At 31.3% G+C, this 18,678-nt stretch overlaps 1 protein-coding gene across 1 annotated transcript; it reads right to left on the minus strand.

Moving 5' to 3' along the window:
* Window positions 1–1,816: 1,816 nt before the first annotated feature.
* Window positions 1,817–7,904, minus strand: SLITRK6 (SLIT and NTRK like family member 6). The gene is made up of 2 exons (XM_074299342.1): window positions 7,318–7,904; window positions 1,817–4,728 (listed from the first exon to the last, which is right to left on the minus strand). The coding sequence occupies exon 2, from the start codon at window positions 4,702–4,704 to the stop codon at window positions 2,179–2,181; it is 2,526 nt and encodes an 841-aa protein (XP_074155443.1). The 5' UTR covers window positions 4,705–4,728; window positions 7,318–7,904; the 3' UTR covers window positions 1,817–2,178.
* Window positions 7,905–18,678: the final 10,774 nt, after the last annotated feature.

Below are 18,678 nucleotides of genomic sequence, written 5' to 3' on the forward strand. Positions count from 1 at the left end.
CATCATTATAGACACATTTCCAACTTGAAAGCATTCCTCTTACAAAAACAAACAAATAAATAAATAAATTAAAATTAAATGAAAACAAAAGGTTTCCCATTACATTTGTTCTTATCTAACTTTTGGAAAATAATGTAAAACAAGTGTTCAGTTAAAGGACATACATGTTCTACTTCTTAATAATGTTGATTAATGTTGATTAATGACAATTTTAAAACATAAATTCCCAAAACTTTACTACATTATGTTCTCTATTAACATACTTTGTTTCATTAAAGCAATGTGGGGAAGTGATTTTATAATAGATTCCTAATTAGCCATCACACTTTGCATCTTGTTCAGACCACTGCTGACTGTTAACATGATCACTTTTCAGCTAAAGTCTGAGAAACAGCTACATTGTATGGCTATTGTAGATCGCTGAGTCTTGAGAGACAAACATTAAGTATATACAGTAATAAGTAAAACATTGAGAAACAATCGACAACTGATGCTGATACATTTCAACAAACCTGTCCCTTTACCCACTATGCACATTGACCTGTATGCTTAATAGAAAATAGAAATTGGCTGCTTCCAAGAAAAGAGCCCTGCCTGCCTCTGTTAGTAGTTAACATTGATGCATGTTTTACTGTACAAAATGCTATTGCTTGACTGATTCAACAACCAAAAGGGAGAAAATAGAAACGACCAAAATGTGTGTTATATGTGAAAAGAATTTGCTGTAGGGGGGAAATTCTGGTCAGATTTTCAGTTTGGCACGGTGTCAATCATGCCCAGAAATTGAATAGCCTTTTTTGCACACTGTGAACAAGATGCTTCTGTGTACATGACAACAGACAGAAGCATCTTTTTGGACTCCTGACTTGATTGAGTTGCAGATCAGAGTGAATTTTAAAAAAGGAAAATTTTAAGAAGACTTTTTTTTCAATTTAGTTTTATTTATAGTGAGCAATTCCCTTGAAAGGCACCCAAGAATAATTATTTTTGTGAACCAAAAAATATATATACAAAACTGTACAGAATAAATAGTTTATAGAAATCTAGCTATATTTTCTTGTAAAATAAAGCTGCAGAGCTCCACATTCTAAGTCCTTTGTACAACTTACCATCAGAAGTGCCTTTTGCTACTCATTTGGGGCATACTTGCATCCTTACAGATAAAATAAGAATAATATCTCTACATACACCCTATTTTTGTTTTACACCTTTAAATTGATGTCTACAATGAAATTAATTTTCTCATGAACAATCAAATCCACCAAAGAAGCCACTGCTGTGAAAGAAACCAAACTTACTTACACTAAAATATATTTACAGTGGATTCTGAGTAGCTTCAAAATTGTCCAAGATTAAGGATTGAAATTGAACATGTGATCACACAACAGATTACAGCAGCATTGAAAATGAGATTGTCCAAACTTGGATATAACCCCTATGAAGAAAAATTTAAAAATGTGTTCCTTTCCCCTGAACTTTTAGTACTTCTGTTTCTATTTTTTTTTTTCTTTTTTTGGTCATCTTTTATGATTGAGACCCTTCACAGCAGCACTGGATAGATAAATCTCACAGGTTTCAGCTTTTTTTATGCCACTGGAGTTATACATACCTAACTATATCCTTTTATATTCTATTTAGATTAATCAAATTCCAGTTTTGCATTTATTATGAGAAAAGTGCAATTATAGACAATGTTTGCCCCCTATAGTGCATATACTAAGCATTTAATCAATATGCTTTTTAAGTTTAAAACTTTATGTACAAACATATCTTAAAGTGATATATTCCAATTCTTATTGAATCATTGGGAACAGGATTTCAACATAAAATGTTTAATTCCCAAATTAAGTATGTAGGAGAATTGCCCATAAAACTTAAAAAACAAACAAACAAACAAAAAAAAAGACAAAAAAAACCCTAGAGAGCTATGATCATTTCCTTTGCATGATTAATTACATACAAGTTTTGCTTTGATTTGGGGTCCAAAACTAATACGATGGCTTCTCCCAGTGATCCCTGAGTTTCATTTTCTTTTTCTGCCCATACCCTTCCATCCCAGGACTACTGCTGTGCTTAAGTTCTGATTTATAATACACTATTTTTAAGGCACTTTTATTTACAATGTTCTGACTTTAAACAGAATCATAGCATTCCTTCCCAAACCCCCAAAGTGTAGTCTTATGTTTGCTGTTCCAGGACTTCTAAATAGTCAGGTTCAGCATGTAAGTTAGCTTTGAGCTCAAAATACTCATTTTTTGTCTTTTCCACTAACACCTTTCTCGGTCTGGAGTACATTAATGTCTCCATTAATTTTAGCTCCTCATGTGTTCCAGGATAATGCACCTCTATCTCAGGCTGGAGCTGGGCAATATTTTTCCTCAGGTACTCTGTGATCCCCAGTTGCTGAAGTTCCCGTTCTTTTTCCAGGATGTTTCTATATAAGGAACTGGCATCCTGGAAGGATAGAAATTCTGCTGACTGATCTGTAGCTTTATATTTCACATTTGAACCCGTGAGAGGTGAATTATTTTCCCTTTCTAGAAGACTCCTCTGGAGATGTTTTGAGTCATTTCCATCTTTGTCATTTTTCTCCTCCTCTTGTTCTAGATGTTTGGGGCTGAAAGATGGACTTCGGTAGACATGAACCATTGGGCTCACCATATGCTGCTCATACATTGATGCACTGGGCCGCTCAGTAGTATGATGTGTCATCTTATGACCATACATGCTATACTGAAGGTGCACAGGACTGCTGTCCCTCATTTGCTCATCAGCTTGTTTCTTTTTACACCTTCTCCTACGATGGAGGACAAGAACTACTATTCCTGCAGCACAGAACACAATGGTTATAAACACAATGAGCAGACCCAAAATTAAAACAGAAAGTGGAACTGCATCTGTGAGTGATCTTAAAATGGTATCAGCAGTATTGGTTGTAGTTGTAGGAGTGGTAACAATTATAAAACTAGAGTGGGTTGGTTGGGATGGATTATTAATTAGGCCTGGACATAAAAGTTCACTATTCAATGACTTTAAATCTTTTTTATCTAAATGCCCTGGGGATGTACAGAGAATGTCATCAGTCACTACATCTTTGCTTAGTTTTTGTATCCATTGCTGTAAACCTACTAAATCACAAGAGCAGTCCCAGGGATTATCCTCAAGCTCAATCTGGATCAACAAATCCAGTTCATCTAGGACATTACTAGCAGGCAGATGTGTAAACTGGTTTGTTTTGAGGTTTATCCTGGTCAAGGGAACTCCTGAAAAAATGTGAGGTGGTAAAGCTTGTAGTAGATTGTTATTCAAATAGAGGACCTTAAGTTTTGGCATTGTATTAAAAGTTCCAGGTAATATTTCCTTTATAGCATTGTATTCAAGGTACAGATATTCAAGATTGTGGAGTCCTAGAAATATGCCACGTTTTAATTTAGTCAAATGATTACCATTTAGATAGAGCTTTTGTAATCTGCTAAGGTTCATGAATGACCCTTCCTCAAGAATCTCAATCCGGTTGTTCCCCAAGTGAAGCAGTTCTAAAGTAGAATATTCCACCAGGTCAGATTTCATTAGGGCTTGAATAATATTGCCTGCTAAAATAAGTTTTTTAGGATTTTGTGGAGGAGGCTTTAAGTCAGATAAACTTTCAATATTTCGTTCCTGGCAATGAATTAGAAGTCCTGATGGAGAAAGGACTTTGCAATTACAAGGAACTGGACAATAAGGTCCTGGGAGTGGAGTGGATGGCTTTGTAGCATAAGATACTAAACCTGGTACTTTGGTAGGACTTTTTGTAATAGATGTTGTCTTGGTTGATATATGACCATCATTTATAGAAGAGGTCACCACTAAGTGCAATGACCCTGAAGGATCTTCATATTCTTCATGTACTGGGGGAGTAGGACAGATAGATTCCTTTTTCAGTCTACTTAGAACACTTCCTTTGACAAATGAAGGACTATTGCAAACAACATCACCAATGATAGACTGAGGAGGCATATTTTCCAACCACGTCTTTAACTGCAATAAGTCACAATTGCAGACCCATTTATTGTCTTCCAACTGAAGGTCCAATATCCTGCCAATGTGTTCCAAAAATCCAACATATGGCAAAGTTTGCAGTTGATTACCACGTAAGTCGAGATGAGTCAATGGGACAAACCGAAATATATTTGGAGGAAGAAACTCAATGGCATTATCATTTAAAATTAAGACTTTTAATCTATGGAGCTTGCTAAAGGCACTTGGTTCAATCACCGTGATGAAATTGTTATCTGCTTGAAGGAATTCCAAGTTCTCTAGGCCATGGAAAGTGTCCTCTTTCAGAATTTCTAAAGAATTATGATTAATATGTAGTTGCTTCAGAAGGCCAAGGCCATTAAATGCACCAGGTTCAATATCCACAATATTATTAAATCCAAGATGTATTAAGATGGCACTGGTAAGTCCAGAAAAGTCATTGGTGTGTAGTGTAGTCAATCCATTTTTTAATAAAAATAAATGGAAGGGTCTTGATGGTGGAACATTTATTTGGGATAATGTCTTGATACCTCTTTCCTCACAGTTTATAAGCAGTAAACCATCCTTTTCCTCACATGAGCATAGAGAATCACAAGATCCTCTAACTGGTAACAATGCAGGTGGAGGCTGTATAGAAGCTGAGGCAATCAAAGCTGAATATAGCAGATGAATCCAGAGCTTCATGTTGTTGTTCAGTGAATTCTTATTCTGCAAAATAAAAATTGAAAAAAGGGCAGTGAAGGGCATTTTCTCTTACACATTTTCAAACTCTCATTTGCTTAGTTGAACACTAAAATATTCTTTCTGTGAGAAGCTTATGAATTTACTAAATAATATGTTTCTTGTTAGGACTTTCTATTAATTCTACCACCCCAAGTTATAAAATTGATATAAAGAATTACTTTCAAAGAAACTGATATTATTTTTATATAAAACTCATCCTTTTCTTAAAGTTAACATCAATAAAATACAGATCTGAAACATACTAAAAATATAACAGAATAAAAAAAAAGATTCATGTATTTGATATGTTTGAGTTATAAATGTTTTGGGGCTATACTGATATTTTTCTATCCCAAACATGATGAGTTATAGATTAAAAAAAAAATACATAGGTCTTAGCTAGTACAGAAAGAAATGCAAAAAAAAAAAAAAATGCAGGAAAGTAATGCTTGAAAGGAGAGCTCTTTACTTCCTAATTCTGAACTTTTGATTTAATCATTAGAATTACTTTTTCAGTAGATTGATACATTGGCTAAACACAGCGTCAAGAGTACCCCAAATTTCTGCTAAAATCTACAGAGAATTGAGGGAAAAACATTTTCAAGTCACTAAGTAAAATTATTGGCAATTAGTAAAGCCATAACTTAGAGAAATGTTACCACTGACTAGCCAAAATCATAAACATATTACTGATAAACAACTTTACTTTTAGGTTTTCATGGTGCAAAGCATTATGAGATAGCATAACATTACCAGGGACCATGTGGTAGAGCTCACACTAGGTTTTACATAAGGCACAGTAAATTAAGAGGATCAAATTTCACACAGAGAAAAGTTTTTTTGATGCTTATAATGAAATCATAGGAATATTTACAATCTATCACAAAGCCTTCAAGAAGAAACAGTGAACTAAAATACAACCTGTGCTGTAGGTTACTATACTAAAGGCAGATAAACATAAGCTGCTTCTCAAATAACCTACTAGCAAATGCCAGTTGACCTCCCCAAGCATAGTTTTGAAATGGGCTAGAGGGTGCTGAATGTCATCACATAATTAACCAGCTGATGTGTTTCCTTATTAAGAGCTTAAAGACTTTTTTACAATGACCTCTGAAACTAACTGTACTCTAACAGGAGCATTTGAGAATATGATATGAGTGATTTGGTAAACTGACAATGAAAATTAACTTAGAATAACACCACCACATGCTATTTCATTAAAGGAGATCCAAGTATTTTAACAGAAACTTTTTTTTTTTTAATCTATAGATTGAAGAGGTCTTAAATCAATGTAAATTGCAATCAGGCAATACTAAGCATTAATTTGACTAATAATTCTCTTTGCTGAAATGTTATTTATAACATTATCTATAAACTAAGATGGAAAATATCACACCCACCCACACACAGAAAGTGGATGGTATTATAGTCACTAATTTATGGTGTCGTTTTTCCTTTTCTATTTTAACAATGACACATTCATATGAGAAATAGGGCATTATAATGAAAACCACACAAAATACCTTCCACCCTAGAAACACAGCTTAGGATCCAAAAATTGAATGGTAGAAATTTGATGGTAGTACAAAATATCTATTTTTTAAATACTAGCTATTTCTAATTCTATAGTTCAGAAAGGAGAGAAAAACATTTTTTTTTCCTCTTCCCCAACAAATTGTTAGAGAAGCTTTGAACTGTGAAATGTTTCTGAGACATTCAGGAACATGAGAAATATATCCAATATAGTTTCAGTTTTTGAAGCAAGCAACATGTAGTTCAGTCCACAAGTTGTGATTCACTTAAAATAACAAACAATGAACTCCCCCACCCCTTTATGTGCTATAAGAGGAAATATAATGAACCATTCTGTGAGGTTAAGGACTTTAGGAAAACAGGAGATAATTTCCAGATGTTCATTCCACATTTTCCTTTACATCTTAGGGAAATTATGTTCTGCAAAGTCTAAGTTTAAAAAAAAAAAAAAAAAAAAGGAGAGAGTCAGAGAGATCTATGAAATCCATGTGTTTTGTTTTTTTCATGTTTTCAGAAATAGTCAAATGTGAGGAACAATACAGCAAATAAGTTGTTGCTGATTAATATATATATATATATATATATATATATATATATATATATATATATATATATATATAATACTGAATCTCATCTTAAATGCCTTTCTGTTTATATCACCCACAGAGACACACAAAAATGTCTTTAAGCAGGAGATTAAATAGCAAATAAATTTGTTAATTCTTGCTCATACTGAAATCAAGAATACTTAGAAACATTTACAAGTAAAAAGCCTGCATTTAGCTCACAATATCCAACTGTACCATATAATCTACAACTATCCCAACTATTCTGCACAACCAGCTGTTTTACTAAATGTCTCCTCTTAGAATACAGGCATCTGGTACTATATTAGGAATGCCAGTGACTGAGACTAGGAAATTCAACATCACTTAAAACAAAGTTACACATAAATAACACACATGTAGCAAGTCAATTAATTAAGAAAATTAAGAGAATGATACAAAACTACTTGGAAGCCATTTGAAACATTCACCTTACCTGTACAGCAGACACTCCTCCAGACAGTCAGTTATAAAATGCACAGTTGGGAATGCAGTTTGAAATAATTCAGGCTCTTTGTTAAAAATGCAAAACACATCAAACAGATAAACAAACCCACCACTAAGTGATTTCTTCTTACATGTCACTTTTATGCAAGTCCAGACATAGCTGCAGCATTGCAAAGTTAAAACTCCAGGTCAAGAGAGAAAATGTAGAACATTTTACTGGAAATCTTTCAGGCAGAGTGAATGCTAGACCATCCTGAAGCAGTTGCCCTTTTTCCTCAATTAAAATTCACAGCATACTTCACAGCTATGCTGACTTTTTTTTGCATATAGTTAACCATTTGCAAGCTTCCGAAAGCAGTAAATAAACAAGATGTTAAACAGAGCTTGAATTGATCACTCTTGCTTTCTTAGGCTTTAGATGTAAGCTGCAGCTAGGTTCTCTTTCCTCTCTTTCTAGTCTTTCTTGTTAGCTCAGTTTGTTATTAGTCAGACTGCCAAGGGCTGGGAGGTAGGCGTAAATAAAGAGACTTCTTGGCTTTTGACTCAGCCTTTAAGCCCTTCCCCATCAGAGAGCTTTAATCTGCCAGTGTCATTTAATACAAGAGACAGCTCCACCTTGGGACTGCTCAACTCCTCCTCTTTCTGAAAATGGTCTCACCTCTTTCTCTCCTCTCCCACCCTCTTTTGCACTACTTGCATACTAAGTATAGGGTGAGTGAATTTATATGGAAAGAATTGCATACCACTTAATAAAACACTTTAAAGAATGATTTTGCTAATGAAGCAGGCATCAAATATATTTTATTATATCTTAAATTCTCTAATCTGTCACAGTTCTATAAATGTGGTGTGTGTGTGTGTGTGTGTGTGTGTGTGTGTGTGTGTGTGTATGTATGTATGTATGTATGTTCTGGAATAACAGTAAAAATATTTTTTCTATAATGTGACTTTTAGTTTTTCTTTGGTTTGATTTCAGGAATTAGATTTAAGCTTTCATCTCACAAAATTGTCTTTTAGATTGAATAACAAACACAGCTGAGAACTGGCAGACTATCTTTATGAACCGCAAAGCAGATTATCACAGGTTCTTGGCAAAAATCAGGTTGTACATTTGTTGACAATTTGACTTTTTAAAGAAATGTAACTAATTGTTGATGTATATTATCTAAGGCTGAAAACCAAAAACTAATAATCTTTATCCATAATAAAAACAGTTATATTTTAATTTGGTTGCTTTCCAAAAATAGCTTAATATTTGTGGAGCAAGGTACTTAGCATTATTTCAGGTCTTTGAATTATGACATATTTCTAAAAACATCCTTTTGGGAATTACATATAATTGAGCAATTCTATTTATAAGATCTTTTGATCACAAGAGCTAAAAGAGATGCTAAAGGCCAACTAGTTCAACCCTCTCCACTTTTTCAGGAATGTAGTTAAAATCCAGATAGCTTATCAGTTGACAAAGGTGGGGGTGGAACTAGAGGGGATGGAAAATCTTATTATTTCCCTTAAATATCCAGTTTTTCAACTGCCTATTTGTTTTTTGTTTTTTGTTTTTTTAACTTTTAAGATATATGATAGAATATATGTTCTATATTTCATTATTCCTTTCCCTACAGCTAAAGTATAATAATAATAATAGAAATTAGAATCCATTTCAGGTATCTTAGAAAGGATATATAAAGTGATTTACTAAAAATCCTATCAATCTAAATATATATCTAAATGCATAATCTGTAGTCAATATCTAGGATTTCTATCTTTAATATTACAACACATTATTATGAGCTGAAACTTTGTACTATTTTGTTTAACTCAAAGCAATGTATTTTAAAAATGATAATAGGAAAATATAAGCTTAGCAATAATGTATGGACCTGACAGTTAAGTGAAGTCCAGTTTTGTGCTCCATATTTTTAAAATCTCTTACTAAAACTTGCTCTAAAATGTATTTTCTTTTTTAAAAAATCAGCTTATTACTTTCTTTAACTGTTATAAAGTTAGTCAAGCTTCACTAATAAAACCCATCACTGTCAGCATCTCTTATTTCCCAAAAGGCCTATTTAAAACAACAACAACAACAACAACAACAACAACAACAACAACAACAAGTTATTGCTTTTTAACTTGGCACAGAGAACAAGAACTTTTGCATATCCAAAATGAGCAAATTATATCTGGTACTTAAAATGAAATAGTATATGTATAGAAATATAATTCAAACATTAAAACATGATTTTAAACTAGTGCTTTAATACATCACATGCCATTTTCTTTAGGGATAATTTTTTTAAATGCACACTACTTTCATGTTAAATAACATATAACATTTTCAATTTGTAACATGAATGAAAAATTAACAAAATGTTTGAATCCCTTATGTTATATGCAATTTAGCACAACCAGTAATTTATGATGCCATTTTGTGGAATTCCTGGCTTAACTTCCTTTATATTCTCTTAGTCATTTAGTATATGTATATATATATTGCTAATCATCTTATCAGTATGCCATAGTATTCAGAAATGACTGATTATGATTTTGATTTAGAGGAAAAATAAATAAAAGGAATTATTCATGTAATATAATAATAAATGGTCAAAACATAGGCTAAACTGGTGATTATATTTGCTCTTTTCACTATTTCTAGAAAGCTAGGAATGAAGAGAAAAGTTGTTTTTTTGTTTGTTTGTTTGTTTTTAAGAACCTTACTATCCATTTCCATCACTAACCAATCCTTGTTAGCGTAATACATTTTGTTTTTCATAAAGGAATGGAAAATTAAAACAAAGAAAGAGAGGAATAACCTAGAGAAATGGAAGAAAGAAGACTGGAAGAGGATTTTATCCACTCAAATATGGGCAAGGGGAATTAAAGTCCTCTAGAGAAGATATGAACAATTATCTTTTCACTCTCAAAGTCATCAGTAATGGTTTGACTTCCTATTCTTGTCTTTGATATAGATGTAATGCCAACTCTCTGAAATTATTCTTTTCACAGTTTTGTAGAGTATGATAATTATGCTTAAAACTATGATTTCCATGCTGAAAATTCTATTGTAAATGCATCATTTGATTAAAAAAAAAAGGGGGGGAAGACTATGAGGACTAGCCCTTTTGAATGGAAGGGTTTGGAAAGCAAAGTATTGGACAATGAAATGGATTCTGGCACAGCTCATTGAAAGCAATCTAAATAATTCTGACCTAAATTTAAAGGCCTGAAAAAAATCGTATTGTCACAGATTTAGAGGGGAGAGTGACCATAAAGGTGTTATGGTTGAATCCCTTTCTTTTAAAGATGAAGATACAGAATCCTATAGATTATAAACCACTTGCTCATTTAACTGTTAAGTGTTAGATAATATTTAACCCAACATGCCTTGACTTCAAGAATAATGCACTCTCCAAAATATCTTGAATTCTTCCACAAATGAAAACTTGTAAGTATTCATTCAATATAATGACAATTAAAACACACACACACACACACACACACACACACACACACACACACACTTCAAGCTACAAAATCATATTTCATTACTGACCAAATAATGGACACCTTTCAGTAATGGATAATGGGAAAATAGTAGTCTTCAATTTCAGTCTGTTTAAAAAAGCAATGGGCTATTAGTTTGTTTCAGTGTTCCATGATTCAGTTGTGAAGATTACAAGTCATCCCATTTCCTCCACAAAGTTTTCTTCAAAATAAATAAAACAGTCATCATGCTTGACTATACAGTTTCAGTATTTATTATGTTCCAAGTGCAATGAATACCATAGGATTAATTACTTTGTCAAACTGATCTAGTCTTGAATTAATGTTCACACTATATTTCACAAATTGAATGGAAAATGAAAAGTTCTTTCAATTATTTGGTATGTAGACTGAATCTATAAGTTACATGCTATATCCTAGGGTATATTCTATAAATATCTTTCTTCAGAATATAAATTCCCAGAAGACAAAGGTTAAGATTGTTACCTTTGTAAATCATCAAGCACAACTATGCATAGGTGAAAATATTCTTGCTCATTGAACCTATTTGTATTTATAGAATGTGAACTCCACCTAACTTAAGAGATACAAAATATATACATGCACCTTTATGTACAGAGGATCAGCTGATTAAACAGAAGACATTCTGAGAAATATATTTACCAAAGTGTGATACAACTGATTGATGAAATGATAAAAGAGCAGCATCATAACCCTTCACCCATTATTATAAAGAAAACTTTTTGGAGGGAAAAAAGGATACCATGAGATGTTTGCAACTTAAAGAAACAGAAGCCATAGATTTATTTTTTTGAATATTTGTTGCTGAAAACATTATTTTGAAGAATGTTGAGAAACAGTTATGTACCATTGATTTTTGTACCTATCAGGGTTGGAGATCAATGACTTTCCCATGATCTATTCTTGAAGTTATCAATAATGCAGATTGAATAAAAGTTTGGAAGTATTATAGGATTTTGAATAAGAGTTTCATAGTATTATAGGATTATAGTATTAAATCTTTGAGATTATACTGAGTGGTTGCTCTAGAATGAAAGAATTCAGTAAGTATAAAGACATTGAGTTCGTAGAGTATCATGAATAGATATTTCATATATTTAGAGAAAGTAGAAATGTTATAGGTAACTTTATCTAATGTCTTCTTTTTAACTCACGTGCAGAAAGTGACATGGCCAAGGCTACAGGTAGTAAGTGATAGAGCAAGGATATGTGTAAAATTATTTAATTCATTCAAAACCTGAATTATTGGAGAGAAAGAGAGATAGAGACAGAGAAAGACAGAGAGACAGAGAGACAGAGAGAGAATAGAGAGAGAACAAAGAAAGAAAAAGAGAGAGAGAGAGAGAGAGAGAGAGAGAGAGAGAGAGAGAGAGAGAGAGAGAGAGAGAGAGGTGTTTAGTTTAAAGTGGATGGATAGGTAAATATTTAGTATTAACTGGGAGGCAGTGAACATGGAAATTAAAATATGCTCATTTTCCACTTTTATCTAAGGTAGGCTCTGCAACAAAAAATCTAGTTCTGTTTTAGTGGATTTTTTCCTTTAATAAAGCTGAAGAAAAGTATCACTATTTTCAAACAGTGAATATGGGATATATAAGAATATAGGCCCTTTTTTATGGAACTGCTATTTTTAGACGATGATATATGTAGATTTTTGGGGAAGCTAGGTGGCGCAGTGGATAGAGCACCAGCCTTGAATTCAGGAGGACCCAAGTTCAAATCTGGTCTCAGCAAATACTTAACACTTCCTAGCTGTGTGACCCTGGACAAGTCACTTAACCCCAGCCTGGGGGGGGAGAAGATTTTCAATTTCATTTTTCTCCATTTACAGTTATTTAAAATATATTAAAATTATTAATTGATAATTAAGGTTATTTTTTTTTAAATTTCAAATATTTAAACCTAGGAATAAAATAGTTGGAAATAGTTGCTATGTTGTGCCATGAATACTGTGAATAGGTCACACTGAAACTTACTTTAATGTGTCTGAAATAGAAATCTCAAAGAGACAAGAATATACATTTTTTTTTTATTTAAGTACATTAAGAGATTAGAAGACACTGTTATTCCATTTGCTTGTAAATCCTTTACTTATCCTTATAAAAACTTGACCTTAATACTAAGATACTTCAATGAATTTCATCAGTGGATGTGGCATTCCTTCTAACAATGAATATCACAAAAATATGAGACATTCACTTTTAAAAATGTCTTTTTCATGTGAATACCATATTTTCAAATAGTGTTAGGAAAGTTTGTTTAAAATAATTTTATATTATATTTATTTATATAATTATAAACTTACTCCTGAATTCTGCTAGTAATAAAAATAAAATGATAGTGATTATTTTACCTTAATTTTTTATATCAAAATTCTATAATTACTAATGTTTTACATAATTAATGTGTGAATGTTGAAGTTGCCTTCCATTTTCCAAAGTAGATTAAATTCATAGTAATACATAGATAGTAGTCAGGTTCTCATCTAATGACTGCTCAATCAGTTTGAAGATGGTATGGTGACAATGATTTATACAATTGTGTTGAAAGGATCCTGTCTTTTCACACCAGAAGAATGGATAGCTTTATCATTATTCAGCAAAATATATCATTGGGCTAACAGAGATATTTTACATAAGATTATCAAAGAAAATATCTTACGTAAATATATATTAAAGATCATGACAACTTTGAGGTGAATTTCAGATGTGAATTTTTAGTGGAATTATTTTTAAACTCTCATGAATGGATCACTAAGTGGGTTCATTTTCCTCCAGAACTCTTAAAAAGATTAAACACATTTTAATTTAACCTAACAGTGTCCTGTATGTTCAAGTTGATTTGAAGCTAAAAGTGTAAAGGCAATAATTGAATATCTATTCCAAAATATTTGTGGCATCTTAGTTCCTGTTTTGGAACTTGTACTGGCCAGGTACCAACCATCTTGCCTCCTTGTTCCTATCAGTAAAGAAATTTTTCTGATAGAAATTTAGTCCAAAAATAGAACATTTCTACCCCCATGCCCCATGCAACACTCTATACTATTTAAAAGATGCTTTCATTTACTTTTTTACTTCCATTAATCTTGCACATCCTTTAATTAAAAAAAATATATATGTATATATATATATATATATATATATATATATATTTCTGATTGCCTTAAATTTCAGAGTCATTATAGGAGAAAGAAAAATAAGTTGGATTGCCAGAAGTCTAGAAATTATTATTGACTGTTTTTGCCTTACAAAAAAGTTACTTTATTTTTCTGTATCTCTATTTCTGTAGAAGATTAAATATTTTGTTATATTAAAATGGTTTAATGTAGTAGGTAAATTATATTTCCTATTACGTTCTGAGTTCAAATTCAACCTAGCTGACTAACCTTGTAACTCAGTCTACATGTGCCTCAGGCAGTTCTCTAGGATTCATCCATTAAGATAGATGTGTTAAAAATATGCATTGGAAGAATAGTTTCTACATTGGAATTCTCTATGCTTTAAAGAATGGCAGAACTGTATACTATTCATTCATGCACAGCTACCCACACAATAATGTCCTGACTATAAGGTCCCAAAAATATATATGAAGAATTAAAAATTAAATCAGTCTTCAAGATATTTCCAAAAGCTTAACCTTATCCAGGAGCAAAAAGAAAAAAAAAAAAAAAAAAAAAAAAAAAACATTTGACAAGCTTAATTAATTTGAATTCTGATATTCTGACATTAAATAAGCATTACTGCTGACTCAAATCATAATTTCAAAGATAATCTAATCTATTTAGATTACATATATATATAATATATATATATACACATGCATAAACAGACATATACATATACCTAACAGTATACACATATACAGATAATACTTACTTACCTACCTATATATATATGTATACATACAAACATGCTTGCATAGATCTAATGGCAGATTTTTAATACCAGGCTAACCTCTCTGCCAATGTGTACATATTTGTAATCAATGTACTTTTGCTCTGGGAATGAAAACTCATTTCAATATCAAGAAAAAATAATTACAGAAGAAAAGATTTACTTTTTCTTCATTTTCTATTGTGTATTGAATAGGAATATTATTTTCCACAGATAGCAAATGGATTTTCAAAACACACAGATAGTTTGTAGAGGAAAAGAAGAAATAAGTTAATTGATAAGTCATAAGCTGTGATTCAAATTATAAAATTATTTGTTTTAATTATTATTCAGCTAAGGAATTAATAACAAAAGGCAGTTGTTGAAATATTATAGTCAGCACTGGTGTACTAATGGTAACCATAAGTTGAAATATTCTTAGTGACACATTTCAGTGAATAATGTTGGCATTTTTGTTGAGAGAAAACTTGCTGAAGAAATCTAAATGTAAAATAAGTAATATTAAAATTTTTATATTAAACTTTTAAAAGTCTTCAGAAACTTAGAGTATGAACTTTTGGGGTTATGAATAATTCATTTATATTCCTATAATAGTATATTGCTTCAGAACTCAACTATCTTCAATAAATAAAAAAAAGTAGGCTTCATTTATATATACAGAAATTGCCTAAGGCTAGAAATAAATCTCTACATTTGTGCTTCACTGAACTTTTGATGATGCTATTGTTCTACTGATTTTTTTTTTTTCCTAAACAACTACTTTTTTTGGGAGGAGTGGTGTGCTAGCTTTTAATGCTTGAGACATGGACAGAAATATGTAAAGAAAAATATGCTTCTATAAAGTTAAGGATGTTTTCAGGGAGAACAATTTATAGTAGCACAGAAGCTAAAATAAAGCAAAGGTCTATTGATTGGGCAATGGCTAAGCATGCTGTAGTAATTACAGGAAACCAAACATCACTGAAATATAAGAAATAAATATAATCTTTACAGAGAAGCATCAAAAGATTTTATGAACTGATGCAAAATGAAATAGAATTTGAACCAGGAAAAAACAATAAAATTTTACAAAATAAAATGGAAACCATTACTACCATCAAAAAACAAAATTAAACCTTGTAAAATTATTATCAGCAAGATTGGCTCTAAAAAAGGTATAAGTTAAGATACTTCCCCCCCATGTTTCTTTGAAGAGATGAAAAACTAATGATGTGCTACATTACATTTAAAATCATTTTTGACATATTGATTAATTTTTCAGATTTCTTCTCCTCTTATTTTTTGGTATAAATAGCATCTCTCTGGAAGGAATTAAAAGGGGACTATATCTGGAACTGTGGGTGATATGAAAACAAAATATCAATTTTATTCTTCTCACAATCAAAAATTATCTTGGGATAATCTAAAGAACCTATGTGGCTTGATTTTAACTTTATCTAAAGAACACAAAATCGCTTAAATCTTTTCCAAAAAACTGGTCCTTTTACCATTAGTATACAATAAAAAATTGCTTTTAATTTTTATGTCTTCCAATACAATTCAAAAAGTATTTTTCTACCATATCCCTCGTAGGTTAAATAAGATTTCAAATAACAGAACATGACCCATCAAGGAGTTAATTTAATGGAGGAGAACAATTTTCAGAGAAATAAGGGCATATATAGCAGGCATACAAGATGATTACTAATGTGAGAAAACAAAACACAAAGTACTCTTATAGTATGTAAAGGGATTAGGATTTAGTCATCCAATACAGTCTTTTCTCCCTATAGACATAAATCTCATGAAAATTCGAACTTCTATCCACTTAAGGTTTATAGATTATTTCCTTCTGTAAACTGCTGAAATATTGGTAGTGTGAATACTATTGTCTTCTTTTAGAAATAAAAAGACAAATTCTAAGTGTGAAGAAACTTATTCTTCCCTATGGAAGTAGCACAATTCAGAAATAGAATCTGATCTCAGAACTTAAAATGCTTTCAGTGGTCTCCTTACAAATAAATTAAATGCATATGAATCTCACATTAAACACATCAAAATAAGGGGAAAAATATAGTGAATCAATGAAATAAAACTTTAGAGGCAGTTAGTGACATAGTGTATTCAGTTGGCGCTTCAGATACTTACAAGCTAAATGATTTGTGAAAAGTGACTTGTCCTCTGTTTTCCTCTGTTTCCTCAGATGTAAATTGGAGATAATTATAGATTATAATTAATAGGGTTTTCATGAGAATCAAATGAGATAATAATGTTTGTAAAATTACTTAGTACAATGCTTAGTATATAGTACGTGCTATAAAAATATTTATTTTCCTTCACTTACTCCTACTATATGTGTTTTAGCACCAGGATTAAATGAGCCATGTATTATCTCCTCATACATAGTGACTGAGTAATAAAGAAAGTGCTAAAAGAACTTCATTGCTTATAAACCTGTGTCAAATGATGAATGAAAATAAAAAACAAAATAAAATTTCCTAACAGACAAGTGACAAGTCAAAATAATTGTTTGATAAAATAAATTTGTGAAATCTTAGCTTGAAACAACAAAAACAAGTCTATTTCATAGGAACACTTCAATAGCAAGGGTCATGTTAGTCACTACACATTTAGAAGAAAAGAGGAAAAATACATTTATAATGTAAAACCAACCCCCAAAGCTTGTGTGCCAGCAATAAAATTTCAGAGCATTCTAAAATTCTGATTATACTGCTTGCTGACAAATTTACTACTCTTTTCCTTTTCAATTACCACCCTCTAGTGGTTTCAAAAAAGTATTTGCTTCTTAATTTGAAAATAATATTAAAAATGTTGACATCTGGTGCAAGCAAGTCTAATTATGAGATTTTGGAGTGTCATGCTTGTTACTCCTAATTGAATTGACAAATAAGTTGGGATGAGATGTGGAAAGAAATAAATAATAATTCCAAACTTTGAATATGATCAGTAATAACAGAAATACATACAAGTCTCTATTTGTGTTCACTTTTGAATTAGTTTTTTCCACTAGAAAATTATTGACATTCATAAGGAATCCCAGATTAAATCAGACAAAGAGATATAAATTCTTATTTGTTCCTGTTCAAATATTTTCAATGAAAATTAGTATATGGTCAAATTTCTAATGTAGTGAAATTAAAAATTCATATAAATGCCTAATGACATATGTTTATATCAGATCACTGAAATTGCTAATCATTTTCTGATTTCTTCAGTAAGACTCTGATATCTAAAAAGACACCTGTGACTACTGACAAATATGCTTGCTTTGAGATTGTTTATATAAGCATTTAGATTATTCACAATAAAAATATAAAAGAAAAATTGGAAGGAATTTCTGGTTATTTTCTATAGAACACCACATGTCTAATGCCCCTCATTTCCTCCATATTGATTTATGTTCCTGTTTTAAAAAATAGTTTTATTGATTTCATTAAAAATGCCTTCATAATTAACAAATATATATGTATACATGTATATATGTATATGTGTGTGTATGTGAAATTGTGTAACTCTGGGCAAACTATATTTAAACTCCAGGAATTCTAATTTAATTGTTGTTGAGAGACTCTACCATCTAATGGGGATTTCACCCCCTTCTCCCACTTCACCCTTTCCCCTCCCCCACATAGGAGTTTAAAATTGTCACTATCCTGGGTATGGAAGAGTTGTTTGTGATTTATACCCGTTAAAAGGAATGCTCACATACATGAAATCATTAATCCTTGAGCTATTGAGGTTAAAATTTAACTATAGTTAAAAATTATTAAAAGTAAAAATTTAACTATAACCACCATAAACAGACAACTTTAAATTATATTTATAGGAACTTCAATATGAAGATAAATATAGCAAAAAAAAAAAATAAAAGAAATTTTCAATTCTTCAGGCATTCAATTTCTCTGAAATAAATATCTATATTTTTTCATCCCACC

Source organism: Sminthopsis crassicaudata, chromosome 3 (genome assembly GCF_048593235.1).
Source record: "Sminthopsis crassicaudata isolate SCR6 chromosome 3, ASM4859323v1, whole genome shotgun sequence".
Classification (NCBI taxonomy): domain Eukaryota; kingdom Metazoa; phylum Chordata; class Mammalia; order Dasyuromorphia; family Dasyuridae; genus Sminthopsis; species Sminthopsis crassicaudata.